Source organism: Archocentrus centrarchus, chromosome 1 (genome assembly GCF_007364275.1).
Source record: "Archocentrus centrarchus isolate MPI-CPG fArcCen1 chromosome 1, fArcCen1, whole genome shotgun sequence".
NCBI lineage: Eukaryota > Metazoa > Chordata > Actinopteri > Cichliformes > Cichlidae > Archocentrus > Archocentrus centrarchus.
Genome location: NC_044346.1, coordinates 33,617,385 through 33,633,222, shown reverse-complemented (window position 1 = coordinate 33,633,222; position 15,838 = coordinate 33,617,385). Strand labels below are relative to the sequence as shown.

Sequence of the window (15,838 nt, the reverse complement as noted above, 5' to 3'; positions counted from 1 at the left end):
CCACCTAAGGCTGGGTTTAGGTGTTCTGCTCAAACCAGGAAGCGTTTACCTGTAAGGTAGATCTGTTAACTACTACACCATGGAGCCACCAAATGCTAAAAGGACTAAAATATTACCAAATTTGGTGAATCTCCCCTTGAAGGCTCTCTCCAGAATCGACACTGGTGATGAGAGCTGAGTCTTCATCTACAACCCAGAAGTTTTCACTTCCACTGTCCAGTCCCAGTGCCCAGCCCGTCAGGTTTGGTAATCAGTCATTTGTGCACTGTGTTTTTTTTATAATCTTCAATACTTTATAGATATGGCTCCCTCTGACTCTGCACATACCCCCTAAATAAAATTCAAACTTAAGGGCTGGCGCTTCGACACACTGGAGGAGATATAGCGTGCATCTCAGCAGAGTGTAAGGGGGCAAACCTGGACTTAAAATCAAAGCTGAACTAAAAGCAGTTCAGAGGTACACAAAAAGAAGATGCTGGAAGGGAGCTATACTAAATTTTAACCCGGTAAGGTATTTGTTTTGTTTTTTTTTTTAACAGGAACTCTATGATTGTACCTTGCATAAATGCCAGGTAAAAAACTATGTAACATTTCTGTAAAGGTTATCAAGAAAAATGCTTATTTAAAAACACACATAGGAGAAAATACATAGACAAGACAAAACAGAAGCTGCATAAGAAAGCTCCCAAAGCTTTACCCATAGTGGAATGGACTGTGGGAATTTTATTACACTGTCACAACTGTGGGTGTGTTTTTTAAGTACAACATAACCGGTATGATCATCCACCACATTTGAGTCTGTCAGCTTTTCCAGAGAGTTGGAGAGAATCTGCAGTCAAAACTATTCTGAAGTGTCATCCAGTTGGGCGTTCCAGAGTCAGGCTGGTGGCCCTTGCCGCCTGTTCTCCAGTTGAGTCAGTCTGTCCTCCCTGGCCTGAACATGCTCCGCCCCCACTCTCTGAGCAGTTTCCATGGCAGTGATGTCCAGGTGGGCGTACCTGATGGAGCCCTCTTCTGGATGGGAAAATGATGGTGGGGGTTTAAAAAAAAAAAGTCTTTCTACAGTATGTCATGTCATCTTAAACCACTGCTTGGGGTGGGGTGTTTGTTTGTGTGTGCGTGTTTTAACTGGTACTTGTGAAATACACATTTAAAAAGATTCAAAAATGCGTAAAATTACTTGCAATCGAAATGCTCTCATTTTATTAGGTTTTAACTTGTGAATTGCTTTCCATCACTGTAATAAATTGCTTCATTTTCACAGTCTAAATATGTCAGATTATGCTAATTAAGTTAGGCTATACAGAAGCACCAGGAAATAAATTGGCTGTTTTCCATGAAGAAATTGTCCCTCCTCATTTGTTAAATGTATTTATCAGGCTCTTCGTAATAATGAGCTGATCCAAGAACACATTTTCATGCAATTTTCTGTTAAGCTGTCAGCTGATAGAAAGATGCTAGCAGAAAATCTCAGCCAGACCAAATGAACTTTTTTCTTGCTTTCTTTCTAGTCTGTAATAATGGTAGCAGCATCTTTCTTCTTTTTGGCTTTGAGGGTGATACATTTGTAAGCACCAGTACACAGACTGAGAGTAATAAACAAATCAACCACCCTGCCAATAACCAGCAAGTGCACAGGAAAATAGATATTTTAGCCAAATTAAACAGACTGGAGCTGTTTCATAATCCAGTTCTGCTTTCCTTAGCCCCACCTTTGCTTACTATCCTTCATGAATCTAATAATGTATACAGCATGCCACACACTATAATAGTGTCGCAGAGATATTGCATGCAAAATATGATTTGAAGCCATTCCCACAGAGGCCATATGGAGGAAAAAAAAAAAAGCAGAAGCAGGAAAGTACAAATTGAGATTTGAAACTGTTTGAGGTGCAGTGTTCTTACTGAGTCTGCAGAGCTGCGCTGTGTTACCTCTGCACGGACTGGAGACCGGAGCCGAGCTGGGTTTCTGCAGTTCCAGCTCTGTGTAGAGCAGCTCTCTAGTTTTATACAGGACAGGGCTAACAGGGATGTTGACATAATTAACACTGCTGTTTTTACGAGGCCCGCTGTCCAGGGATGCAGGCGGAGGAACCTCGTGGGAAGACTGGAACATACCTGAAGGAGAAAACCGAAAGCAGGGCAACTAAATCTGCTGTCTGCAGGTTAAAGTGTTAAAACTAATTAATTTCAGAGTCCCTAAAGTCAACAATAAAACTCTTCCACCTGAAGAACATCAGATGTGACAGTTTTGCTTTACCGCAAATTCTCTCACCACAAGCTGATGTTGGTCTGTGCACGGTCATGACAGGAGGCAGTGGAGGGGCAGACAAGAGCAGAGATGGCAACAGTTTCTTCAGACATGCCAGCTTAGAACCAATATCACGACTGTCACGGTGTTCCCCCCTCACACAGGGAGGCGGGTCTGGAAACACATTAACATTAGACTCATCGAGTAAGACCCATGATACAAGTATTCAGATCATTTACTTAAGTAATCATGTAAAACTAGTCCATTACCAGAAAGTTCTACGTTCACATTCTTTTATGTAGCCACGTTAGGTGAAGGTAATTTTAACAGCCTTTTTCTACAGTTGGGTAGTTCAATCTCAACAATGCATCATATTTTATAAACTCTCACTTTTAATGTGAAAGTAACTGAAAACTTTCCCTTTGACTAAATGTAGTGAAACAATTTCGATCTGAAATGTAGTGGAGTAGAAGCAAAAAAATATTCATCTATAGTATATTGGTAAAATTGTACATCAGTGCAGTACTTGTAATCAGGGTTTTTGTCTCGACTAAAAATGAGCCGTGGGTGGGTAGCAATGCACATAAGCACAACCGATCCACATCATAAATTAATGTTACCCATGTTCCCTTAACTGCTTCCAAAGTGCTAATAAGTCAATCACACAGTTTCATTAACAAACGCACCTCGTGTGTGTGCAGAAGGTGACAGGTCCATGAGCGGAGAGCCGTCAGTCTAAAACACAAGGGGCAAAAAAATTATTTTTAAAAATTTCACTTTAAGGGCTCTTGAATTCTGTCAAAAAATTTTTTCATTTCCAGCTCAGTTTTAAATATAAACATTTAAAGCTTGATTTAATACTTAATTCAAAAAATGAAAAGTACAATGCAATTATGCTTAATAGTAGCCTTAAAGGGGCCTAGTATGCTCATTATCAGCTCCATACTTTGGTTCTTGTACTCTGCTAGAGTAGATTTCATGATCCAGAGTTCACGTATTCCTTATTTATCTCCTGCTGTCCCTTTACACATCCCCTCAGTTCATGTTCTCTGAAACAAGCTTCCCTCTTTAAGGCCACCCTTTAAGCCAACTTTTTTGCTTGGCTGGTGCTCGCAGAACAGAAGGTTTGAACAGCAGGTGGGGCTACTGTGCTCACAGCCAGAGTTGTTCACCTGAGATGTCCAAATTAAAACGCGTTATATAGTTTCTGCGAGCACTAGGGTCTGTTAGCCTGGCAATTTATTGTGGCCACACAGACATATCTGCAGTACACACAATCCAACTATGCACGCGTCTTTCAGAGAGACTACAAGCAGACTTCAGACACTGAGGCTCTCTACGTCCATGTCGGCAACCAGGTGCAACCCTGGCCTAAGGTTATCTGCTTTGGTTCATTCTGCTTTGGGATTACTTGCGCTGTCATTATTTGAAATTTTGGATATGTTTAATATGAATATCCACCATTGTAAAACTAAAAGCTGTGAAATACAAAACACACACACACACACAATATGTCCACTTTAAGCTTCCCTTTGTTTCCCAAGGGTCAGTGCAGTCAGGACAAGTTGACAGGGTTTTAGAATTGATTTCTCAAAATATGGCCTGATCTTCATCCAAGTCAAAATTATAGAGGAACGCAATCTTAGTAATAATAATTATTCACAGTACAGGGTGGAAGAAGTGAACTCTTTAGCTCCACTTCAGTCATGCCCCAGGATTTCAATAAGATGAAGGTTAGCACTCTGGCTCAGCCATTTGATAGCATTTCCTCCTTACTAGTTTATTTGTGTGCTTTGGGTCATTTTCTTGTTGCATCACCTAAGCCGTCCCACGCTTCAGCTCATAAACCGCTAGTCTAACACTCTTCTGTAAAATTTCCTAACACCGCTTCCTCCATAACTGCAGTATGTCCAGGCCCTGAGGAAGCAAAGCAGCCAAAATCCATGATGCTCCCTCCACCGTGTTTCACGGCTGGGATATTTTTTTTTTCCCCTTTGGCATTTTTTTTTTTTTTTTTTGCCTTTTTCTTTCAGTTGTTTCAAATGACGTTCAGCAGTGGCTGTTCTGCAATCTTAAGTCAAACTCAAATGTTTATTTGGAAAGCACTGGTTTTGTTTATGGTGACTTTCCTTTAACACCAGCCTCTGCTTTTCTTATAGTGGACACATAAACACAGACATTAACTTGTTGTTAACCTGTTGTAGAGATTACTGCAGGTGCTCCTGAGTCCCTCAGGACTGCACATAGGTGTGGTTTTTTTGACAACCATTCCTACTGAGAATAGAAACAGTTTGTTTTACCATTTGTAGAAATTGTGTGTCTTAACTGATGAGCAGCCATGTTTTTAGAAATGCTTATGCAGCTTTTCCCATCTTTGTTCATCTATGGAAGCTGTTCTCATGGAATATTTCGGACCAGTTTTAGTTGAGAAGAGCAGACTTTGTCAGTAAGCAGATTTGTATGCCTTTACTTATGGAGGGTACCTCTACAGCCCACACTTAAAATTATCTCCTAAACTGGAAAATCTGACTTTAAGTAGCTTTTGAAGACATTATTACTGTACACCAAAATCTCATCCCAACTGAAGCTTGGTGGAGAGCCCACTATTGTTTAGTACTCTTTGGTACCTCGGGGCCTGGCATCCAACCAAACAATGAATGGTTACTAAAGAGGAAAATGTATACCTGCGAACCCAACAGAGATGCTGTGACATGTCGTAGAGAGGGCTGTTTGGGTTAGACATCCCAGAAATATTTATAAGACCGTAGAAATGGCCCAAACGATCACTGTGCAAGTCTCTGAAGAGCTTAAAAGTACAACTGTCTGAGTGTTATTAGTTTATTCGAGTTGTAATGACCAGTTTGCTTTTTGGAAAGGTCAAAACAGTTACAGCAGGATGCTTGTTTAGATAAATGAACAGAGGACCAAATGTCTGCTGTTTCCATTAACATTATTTATTATTTACAGCGTTTGTTTCCAAGAGGGTGGGTAAGATTTCTTATAATAAATCTAATTCCGTAGCATAAAATACAAACACAAAACCAATGCCTCTGTGCTAAGCATATCAGGGGGTTTTCCTCTAAAATTCTGACTTAGATGAAAATCAGATCATACACTGTAGAAAACCTTCTAATTTCAAAGGGCAAACTCTTCTTGCAACTGAAGACCTGCTTTAATCTTACGGAGGTAATTTTATGGCTCCTGCCCTGCACCAGCTAAAATGGGCAGATACAATCTTACCTGAATGTAGCTTGTGTTCCTCACTGACCGCCACTGCTCTGGTGTAATGTAGTTGTCTAAACACTGACTGCACTGGGTGGGAGACAAGAGGACTTACAGTCAAGGCTGGGTCAATTCGGGAAATTAAGGAAAACAGCAGCATTTTAAGGTACGGAGAAAAGAGATGCAGAGGAGGGGGGAGACAGCTTAGCTACAGACAGAGAGGCTTGAAAATAAGCTGATTTGGAGAAAGAATATAGAGAAAGGGAAACTGAGAGCAAGAGGTGAAGGAAAAAAAGCTACAGAGCTGAGGGGATAGATTTGACATCTTTAGAGGCAGCAGGCAGGAGACAAAAGGATGGCTGGCTCAGACATGAGAAAGCTCTGACAGCATGTCCCACTTTATCATTTACTCCTCTCCACAGCAGCTAATAACACAGCAGGCTGAAGCTTCATGGATCTCATCTGTCATACAATGTGTCTCAACAGACATGACGGTACATGTGAATTCAGGTATTGCAACCGTTACCAAACATGAAGTGTGCGGAGTTTTTGAACCGCCAACTCTTAAGGAATGAAAATAAAGAAAAATCATTTGTGTTTCACGCAGAGGGATTCTCCTCTCTAAGGATTTCAGTCAGTTTCATCACTACTTATTAACTTTCCCAGTCCCCTTTGCTCCCTCTCACTCTCTGCAGCACGCACGCTGTATAATGAACACACACACACACACACTCCTACACAACCTGTCAGAAATCACAAGACATGCTGTTTCCTCTCCTGTTCTGATGATAATTTGCCCGCTACAAGGGGGGGAAGCGGTTTTTCACAACCCATCAAAAAAATTAATTACACACAAAGTGGGAAAGCCTCATCTGATAGCGTTTGAGGTTTCAGACAAAAGTATGAAATCGAAAACAACGCCAGTTCGAGACAGGTGTGTGACAGACACCCACGCTGATTGCCGTTTTTCTATATGGGCGATTTGGTGGCTCAGCGGGTGACACCGTCAACTCACAGTGAGAAGAACCTGGCTGTGGGTCACACATACTTCTACGGGTGTTTGAATCTTCTCACCATGTTTCCTCACCCTGCGGTTTTCAGACGAAAGGCATCCAAAATCATTTGGACCCCAAAACTGCCCATATGGAAGAGACCGAGGAAGCATGCTGTGAGTGCAGAGCGGCATAACACTGCAGAAGAGAATGAACTGCTGCTGTACAGTTTAAAAAAAAATACAAAATTACATTTTAAAACAAATGAAAATAAAAAAGTTTTGTTCTTGAAGTCCTGCAGTGTATTGGTAAGAGTTATATTACTAGTGAACCTCAGTCTGAATCACAGAACAGGATATTTTATAGAGAAATTCATTCTTCCTATTTTTCTTGTTCCTCTGGCAAACTCTGTTGTTTTTGTTTCCTCCACAGTGTTTTCAGCCTCCTAATGATCCTTTAAAGCATTGACTATACTGTAAATCACAATTACAAAAACAGCCACCCGAGTAAGTCATTAGTTCCAAAGCAAGTAGCGGTCTCTATGTGAAAAGGCCAGATAATTGCTACTTAAAGTGCTGGTGCATCACTTTCAAACACTGCAGAATTATGTAATAGTGTGAAACAGGGGCCAAACAGAGGAAAGCTGCTTTAGGAAAACATCTCTGGTATCATTAATATAAAAAAAATTTTAAAAAGCACTGCAAACTTTCACCAAATTACCATTTAAGGGCAAATTTTGGTAGGCGGTGGTGCTCCATTTAAATCCAGCTTCCACTGCAGTAAATAGTGGAGTATGTAGTCCATGTAGAATATAGTCTAGGTGGATGTAAATACAATAGTTTGAGCTTTTATGTATGTCGTGAACTGCAGATGTTGCATTCGTATAGTTTTATTTGTACTTGTAATTAATGGGCATATAATAGAAGGTTATAAAATACAAAGATATGAATTATTAAGCCAGTGTTTATCAACCTTTGTGGGATGTGTTTCGAGTCCATTCCCTCCACTAAGGTGGTTGATTTGTCTGTTTGTTTGGATTGCTTTCATTTGTGGACAGATTTGATTAACTTATATACTTCTGATCATTTAAATGCATATTAATAATAATGCTTATGTACTCTACACAACTTTTTTCTCTTCTACCACTTTTTTAAAGATTACAGGTCCCCAGATAAAGCAGACCTCTCAAAGCTTTTTGGTTTTCTTTACTCTGAGAGAGGAGCAGGAGAAAAAGACATTTGGGACTGGCTCTAGGATACAAGATCTAGCAGTGTCTCACTGAGGTACCTCAGCTCTAATAGAGATGAATATTTTTGACAACAGTTCCCAGCTTCTCAGCAACATCACTTGTTCTTGTCTCACCACCTTTCCTATTCCCATAACTTCCAAGCAACAGCTCTATGGAGAAGCACATTCTTGCCTATTAACACAGGGGAGAGTTACATAAGATCTCTTTTAATAGCATAAGAAAAAAAAACACTACAGTGGGCTTAATAAGAGCATTATAGAGATTAGTATTAGTGGGAGCAAAGTCAAGCGTAATCAGGAAGAATAATTAACTTAATGATTAGTAATTATTAGTATTTAATTTGTTTCATTTCTTTATGGAAATGCTAGAAAATTAGTGAAACAGTGTGACCCTTCCAGTACCTGCTTTTCTGCAAAAAGAAAATCTTCAGGGACCAGCAGGGGTCTAGGTGTGGACCTCCCCTCACTTTCCACAGAGGGCGCCCTCTCACTACCCCAGGAGTGTGAGCGCTGCATCATGGCCTGATGCTGAGCCTTCTGTCTTCTCTGTCCCTGACCATCACCTCCATCCCCACTGCTCCTACTGTCCTTGCCGAGCTCAGGTGGGGCTCCATGGGACAATGATTCCTTTAGGGGTTGGGCCTGGAGCAGACTCCTGGGGGTATCATACCACAGTCTAAGCAGACTTGGAATCTGGTATTCTTCACTGTGCCTACGAGATGTATGAAATGCAGATCTGGAGGCACGGGAGCAGGAAGAGGGGGTGATGCCTGCAGAACTGTGCTCTGGGATGAGCATGAGCTGAAAAGGAGAAGAAGGAGGAGTTGGGGGAGGCGCAGAAGGAGGTGAGGACAGAAAAGGAGCAGCAGCAGCAGGAAGGCTGGCTAAAGAGCCAAATTCTTCCTCTACTCCCTGGCTGGCCATGTCCAGACTCCCCATACATGAGGAATAACTCCCCGAGTAAGAAGAGTGACTGCCTGTCGCTATCCCAATTCCGCTGTCTAATGAACTCTGCCGCCCACTGTCATGAAGACCACGAGGATGGAGGTGAGCGGATGAGGGACGACTCCTGGAGCCTCCCATAACAGCAGCATAAAGCTGGTCATCTGAACTGAGCAGTGCCTTCAGCGTGGAAGAGCTTGTTGCTGTCTCATTGGAGAGGTGCAGTCTGCCTAATGGCTCCGCCCAAAATGGAAGTCTGCTTCCATAGCTTGTATCTGATTGACTGGAGGAAGAGCTGGAAATGCTGCTGTGGTCATCTCCAGCAACTGACGTACTGCAACTGTAAGTGGAGGCTGAAGAGGGAGAGAAAGTTAATAGACTGTGATAAGTGAGACACACACACACTGAAATGAATCAATCTGCAAGCACCAAACACAAAGTTAAACTGCTGATGGTGATGTTTAATCAACAATATACACTGCTCCAAAAAATTAAAGGAACACTTTTTAAATAAGAAAATAGCATCAAGTCAATTATATTGGGTTTCAAAGTCTTCTTTTCCGTGGAGGGTACTCCCCCTTGTGGGTATTGTTCATCTTATAGCCAAACATCTCAATGATCCCACGGAGGGTTCAGGTTTCCAGTTTAGCCGTGATCTCCTCTTTCAGGTCAGCTGCTCTGGCATTCAACGTACCAGTTGTTCTTGGTACCCAATCTCAGAGTGTGGGGATGATGACATCTCCCCCCCGACTTGACGTCCTGACTCCCCCTTGCTGTAGCATTTGTGTTGTCCCTCATAAATCTCTAGTTGTGATAGCAGTTGCTTCTTGCACTGAGCCACTGCTCGTTTTAATGTTTCTCTAGATCACGTGTAGTAGCATTACAACAGTTCTCTATTCTCATGTCTTGTCCACTTGTTCCAGTAGCCCACTTATCATCAGTATGTCCTGGTGCCTCAACACTTGACGTGGACCTTGTTAAGGCGGGCAACGTCCAAGCCGGTATGGCTTCAAATTATTTACCTCTCGCTCATGAGTTGCAGAGGGGGTTGTTAATCAGTTTCAGCTGCTTTGATGTTAATGAAATTAACAACAGATGCACTAGGGGGGAAACAAGGAGACAACCCCCAAAACAGGAATGGAGGCCACTGGCATTTTTCCCTCCTCATCTTTTCTTTTTTTTTCCCCCACTAGTTTTGCATTTGGCTACGGTCAGTGTCACTAGTGGTAGTATGAGGTGATACCTGGACCCTACAGAGGTTGCACAGGGAGTGAAGCTTCTCCAGGACGGCACATCAATAAGTGCCACTAACAGAAGGTTTGCTGTGTCTCCCAGCACAGTCTCAAGAGCATGGAGAAGATTCCAGAAGACATGCAGTTACTCTAACAGAGATGGGTAGTGCCTTAGAAGGTCCTTAACCCATCAGCAGGAATGGTATCTGCTCCTTTGTGCAAGGAGGAACAGGATGAGCATTTCCAGAGCCCCACAAAATGACCTCCAGCAGGCCGCTGGTGTGAATGTCTGTGACCAAACAATCAGAAAAACCGACTTCAGGAGGGTGGCCTGAGGGCCTGATGTCCTCTAGTGGGACCTGTGCTCACTGCCCGGCACCATGGAGCCCAACTGGTATCACCAACTGGAATTGATACTGACTGGCTCCCACACTCACCTGACCTAAATCCAATAGAACATTATGTTTCAGTCCAGCCAATGCCACCAGGTTGCACCTCTGACTAGGAGCTTAGTGATACCCTGTCCCAGATCTGGAAGGAGACCCCTGAGGACACCATCCACCATATCAGCATGCTCCAATATTGTCAGGCATGCTTACAAGCACATGGGGGCCATACAAACTACCAAGTACCATTTTGAGTTGCTGCAGTGAAATTTCTGAAATATGGACTAACCTGCTGCATAATTTTTTCACTTTGATTTTCAGGGTGTCTTTGAATTCAAGTCTCTGTAGGATGATAATTTTCATTTCCATCAAACAATGTGGCATCCTTTTGTTCCTAACACATTACTCAGTCCATTTCAGTATCGATATCCAGCATGATTTTTTTCCCATCAAAGTGTTACTTTAATTTTTTTGAGCAGTGTATAAATTATGCCTTTAACTTGGAGTTGTACAACTCTGTGTAATCAGTTTTCAATCATCTGCTTCTTTGCTGTAGTGCAGGTCATTTACAGGTGCAGTGAAACAGCGAGGGCAGAAAGAAGAAATATTTATTGTACAAACTGTCTCTGAGCTCTGGACTCAGCAAGAATGAATCATCAGCTCTGACTACACTGAGCTTCACATTTGTGACTAATATACACACATAATTACGACAAAAAGAAAAAAAATCCCAGAATGGCAGCATGAAAATAGATGTCCACAGTAATTAAACCTCTCTGTGGACAGAAGTTCAGCACTTGAAGTGCACAAGGAGCAATGACAAGAAAGAGATGTTTTTCTAATTCATAGAAACATCTGAAGGTCCCCAGACGATGCGTTTTTATCCTTATGACACATTACACAACGAGTTATGTGTTGGTTGCAAGAGTAAGCTGAGGTGAAGTTTATAAAATAATGTACCTGTGCTGCTCGCTAAACTGCACTGAGACAGCATGCTCAGTCTTTTCTCCAGCACTGATGCCTCAAGGTTGATTCGTTCCTCTGCTGAAGCTGGGTCAGCACTGGGATCTGCTGTGGGTACAAACAGCGTATATGCACAAACACAAACATTACAATAGTATATTGTAAGAGTCTTAAAATCTTTCCAACCTATTGTTATTCTAACACACTACAGTACCATTATCCATTAATATATACAATTTTTTTTTATATACACAAAACAGCTAACATGTATTCTATCCATCTTTTTCTGCTTATCAAATTCAGGCGGGTGCTGGAATCAATCTCAGCTGTCATAGGGCAACAGCTCTACCATCTGTAGACCTAAATCGGGTAAGTAGTGTCTGGTTCAGCCCAACATAAAGTGCGCTGCAGTAGTCTAAATAAAAGCATGCATTAATATCTCAAAGTAATGCTGAGAAAGAAATGGCTTTGCCTTGCCCAGTTGTCTTAATTGATAAAAGCTTAATTTGACTACAGATTTAATCTGTGCATCAAGTTTAAGATCACTGTCCAATTTTACAGCCACATTTGTTTCTGTCTGTGTCGGATGTTGACTCAAAGAACCCAGATCAGCATTAATTTTGGAGGCACCACGAGGCCCAAACAATATGACCTCAGTCTTTTTATCATTCAAGTGTAAAATGTTTGTGGACAGCCATGCCTTGATCTCTCCAATGCACTGTAGGTGTTGGTTTGCAGAATATGCATTTTCCTGCTTCAGTGGCACATAAATTTGACAATCATCAGCATAAAAGTGGAATGCAAATGTCATGTCTTCTAAGAATTGTTCCAATTGGAAGTAGGTACAGGGAGAAGAGAAGAGGGCCAAGTATAGAGCCTTGAGGCACTACACAAGATTCAACAGCTCCAACACAGACACAAAAACTTCTCTCTGACAAGTAGGATCGGAACCAATCTAACACAACACCCTTTAAAAAGACTCGGTGGAATGGGGTAGTGTAGAGACCCAGCAGATTTCATATGATTGATGATATCTCTCAAAGACAGCAAAATGATGAGTTCAAACTGTAAAAAATCAAAACTAAAATTTAAAGACATCTGATGTATTTATCAGAGCGCTCTTTAAAATGTGTGTGTGTGTGTGTGTGTGTGTTTTTCTCTAACTGCTACAACAACTTGTAAATTTACCATCTCCCAGGGGACGTTATCGGCACCTTGTCTATCTGTTGGAACACTAATTTTGTGTAAAACCTTGCTAATTACATGCCTAATTTCTGCTATATATTATATTTATACACACACACACACACAGTAGAGGCGAGTGAGTGTTAGTACATGTGTGCCAGTGTGCACACATTGCAGTGGGTCAGTGGGTGCTTGTATAGGTGTCAACAACCTAACACCTGGAACTCTGCCCCCTGGACTCCAGCAGCTAATGCTAATATGTAGATGCCAAGTTTCTTCACTACACTATGTGAGGTGTCAACTAACATTTGCTAACATAGCTAGTGGACTAATTATAGCCAGTTCTCAGCACTGAATGTCGTGGGGTTACAGTGGGCCCCCCGAGCACACTGACGCAGGCTGCTCTAGGTTCATGCTAGAAAAAAGTTACAGGGAACTTTCATTTATTTTCAACCTGGAATCCATTTTGCCCCGTTTCTTTCCATCAAACTGATTCACCCAGACATTCACCACATAGACATTTACACAAATCAAAGGTGTTTGGTCTTGATTTGGTCTTGATTTGTTTAATCTAGTCCCAGTTACGCAATGAATGTGGTCTTAAAGTGCAGAATGTTCAGCATTTAGCTGAATTTCCAAGGTGGTGTCATTGTCCAAAAGTGTTTAAACTTACCTAAACACTGTATTTAAACATATACTCTGGAGTTAATGAACACTGGTAATGCTACAGAGCAATGTTTTACTCGCTGGATCCCCTGTTTTGTTTGTTTGTTTGTTTTAGCCATGCGTACAAGAACATCTTTTATTCCTGGCTATGATTTCACATGATTCAGCTGATCTCCAGAGGCAACACACCAAAAATGTACCAACAAAGTGCAAGGAGGACAAACGCCATAACTTTAAAATGCTTTATGAGGAAAAGCATAGATTCGGTACATTTTCAAGACACGAAGGTTAATGTAAATCTGTCCCAGTCAGACAGAGAAGTCCTCACCGTTAAAGACGACCAAGTGATGAGGACTGATTTTTGCCCTCAGTAGTATAAAACTTCAGTACAGAGCTGTACTTACTGACAAGTGAGATTTAAATAATTCTTCAGAGACTTCCTAATCTGTATGATGGATGACTCGATGGAAAAAAATGGGTCCAGGGCCAAAAAGACAGATACAAATTTAGGTTTGAATGCAGAACAAGTGCAATAAAACACTAGTCACAGCTAATGTGCAGTGCTATGTTAATGTTCCTATCGCTACAAGCTGTAAAAATTATGTTGATGCTCTAGCGATGTTTATATAAACTTCATACCAATAAATTCCCACTGAACTGAACTTATGTGACTGAATGGAATGGAAAAGTAAAGGTCTCCTTTGACAGTTCAATAATAAAACATTCAAGCTTAATAAAACTGCCTCCCTCTTTAATTTGAACACAGAGTGCGAGACATATATTCTGCATGTGAGATGCTTGGTACTGTATGTGTTCTATACAACCCTTCTCTTTCCAACTCCCTATACTGCTCATGAAGCAAATTCCTGCGGAATTAGCAAATATGTTACAATAGCACACAAGTCACACACAAAGGCACCACTCTCTTAATCTACAGTATGACCCTTGGGGCATAAAGCATGTGGTATTTCTGATAGTATGGCGCCAGACACAAATGCTAAACATGTGCACTAAACAGGCAGTAAACCCTGTTAATGGAAGTCACAAAGTCACATACCAAAGGGTCTGAATAAGTTCAGAAGAATGGCTCTCTTTCCCAAAAGGTGTCATTATATCCTGAGTTAAATTAAACTTCTGCATTCATGGCATATACAGCTAGCTTCATAATTTGTTGGACAGTGGCAATTTTTGCACTTTTGCCTCTGTACACCATCACAGTGGATTTTAAATCAAACAATCAATATGTGATTGAAGTGCAGACTTTCTGCTTTAATTCAAAGGCTCTTACAAAGATTTAGCATTAACTGTTCAGGAATTACCTCCACTTTTGCAGACAGTCCCTCATTTTCAGAGGCTTACAATTAAATGTTAGCCAAATGCTGTTTCCCCTTCTTCAAGACGTGCTGCCAGATCTTTACTGCAGCCACCTTCAGGTGCTGCTTGTTTGTGGGTCTCTCTGCATTCTGTATTTAATAACTGAAAAAAATCCTCTGATGGGTTGAGATCAGGTGATTGATGTGACCATTGAAGAATATCCCATTTCTTTGCCTTTAGGAAACTCTTGGGTTGCTTTTGCAGAATGCTTTGGGTCATTATCCATTTGCACTGTGAAGCATGGTACAATCAGTTTTGCAGCATTTGGCTGATAAAAAAAAGACTAATTCTTAAACAGTTACTGCAAATTTTTGTTGTCAAACAAAAGGCAAGGAGGTGTAGAGAGGCAAAACTACAAAAATCGACTCTTTGTCCAACAAATGATGGATCTAACTGTACTTGCTCCAGCTAACAACCTCTTTAAGAGCTGAAAAATGAAGACATTGATGGAGTGCCAAAAGTTGCAGGTCCTAAAATGTCAACTGGAAGCCAGCTAAGAGTCAATCCCCAAAACCCATAAAGTAAAATGACCAACTTTAGAGCAGGAACATTTGCAGTCTGTTACAAAAACAGTTTTGGACTCAGGAATCTGTCTGTATGATGCATCTTGCAATCCAAACTGGCTAGCACTGGTTGAGTTCTATCCACTCCACCCTCCCATCCAAATATGGTCTCTTCTGGCTTCGAAGAACCAAGATAGCGACTTCCACAATGTTCAACTTAATGCTTCAAGAGGTGTCCACACTTTACTTACATTCTATAACTTGCACACATTTTTCTACACATATTTTTGGCAATTTTCAACTGATTCTGTTTGCACTTGGTGTGTGTGTGTGTGTGTGTGTGTGTGTGTGTGTGTGTGTGTGTGTGTGTGTGTGTGTGTGTGTGTGTGTGTGTGTGTTTACCTGGCAGGTTAGGCCGCAGGCCGTGTGGGGCCCTGGTGGGGTTGATGCCCCTGACAATGCAGTCAAATAGGAAACTGATCTGCTCTCCTTCTGAACAGGACAGGAAGAAAACACCAGCCCCTGGATGATGAAGGAGAGAGAGAGAGTATGTATATGATGGATAAAACTGGAAAAACTGCATTATGCTTGAAATAGTAGCTTAAAAAGCAGTATAATAAACAGTATAACAGACAACTGCAATTTGCTGTAGTAAACTGTTGAAATAGTGAGTGAAAGAAATTTTTAAGCAAGGCCAAATAATATTCACTGTGGTTCAGAAGCCTGTTGTAAAGGCAAGGCTGCTCTTTAAGAGAGAGAGAAAAAAAAAGCTTTCTAAAGGTTACATAAAATGTCTATCATTGAAACTCCCACTCTCCTATCAAGCCCACACAGAGGTGGATTTCGTGAAAACACAAACAAGCAAAAAAATAAA

General features: G+C 41.3%; 1 protein-coding gene across 1 annotated transcript; it reads right to left on the bottom strand.

The window, feature by feature from the left end:
• Positions 1-650: 650 nt before the first annotated feature.
• Positions 651-15,547, bottom strand: LOC115778371 (uncharacterized). The gene is made up of 7 exons (XM_030726475.1): positions 15,367-15,547; positions 11,234-11,344; positions 8,116-9,008; positions 2,938-2,986; positions 2,276-2,425; positions 1,906-2,118; positions 651-1,014 (listed from the first exon to the last, which is right to left on the bottom strand). The coding sequence occupies exons 1-7, from the start codon at positions 15,545-15,547 to the stop codon at positions 878-880; spliced, it is 1,734 nt and encodes a 577-aa protein (XP_030582335.1). The 3' UTR covers positions 651-877.
• Between the last annotated feature and the right edge of the window lie 291 nt (positions 15,548-15,838).

Coding starts and splice junctions, on each gene's coding strand:
- LOC115778371 (XM_030726475.1), bottom strand. CDS start 15,547: ATGCAGTTTTTCCAGTTTTATCCATCATATACATACTCTCTCTCTCTC. Junction 2,119..2,275: donor CAGACCAACATCAGCTTGTG/GTGAGAGAATTT, acceptor TTTCTCCTTCAG/GTATGTTCCAGTCTTCCCAC. Junction 1,015..1,905: donor AGCGCAGCTCTGCAGACTCA/GTAAGAACACTG, acceptor TTTCCCATCCAG/AAGAGGGCTCCATCAGGTAC.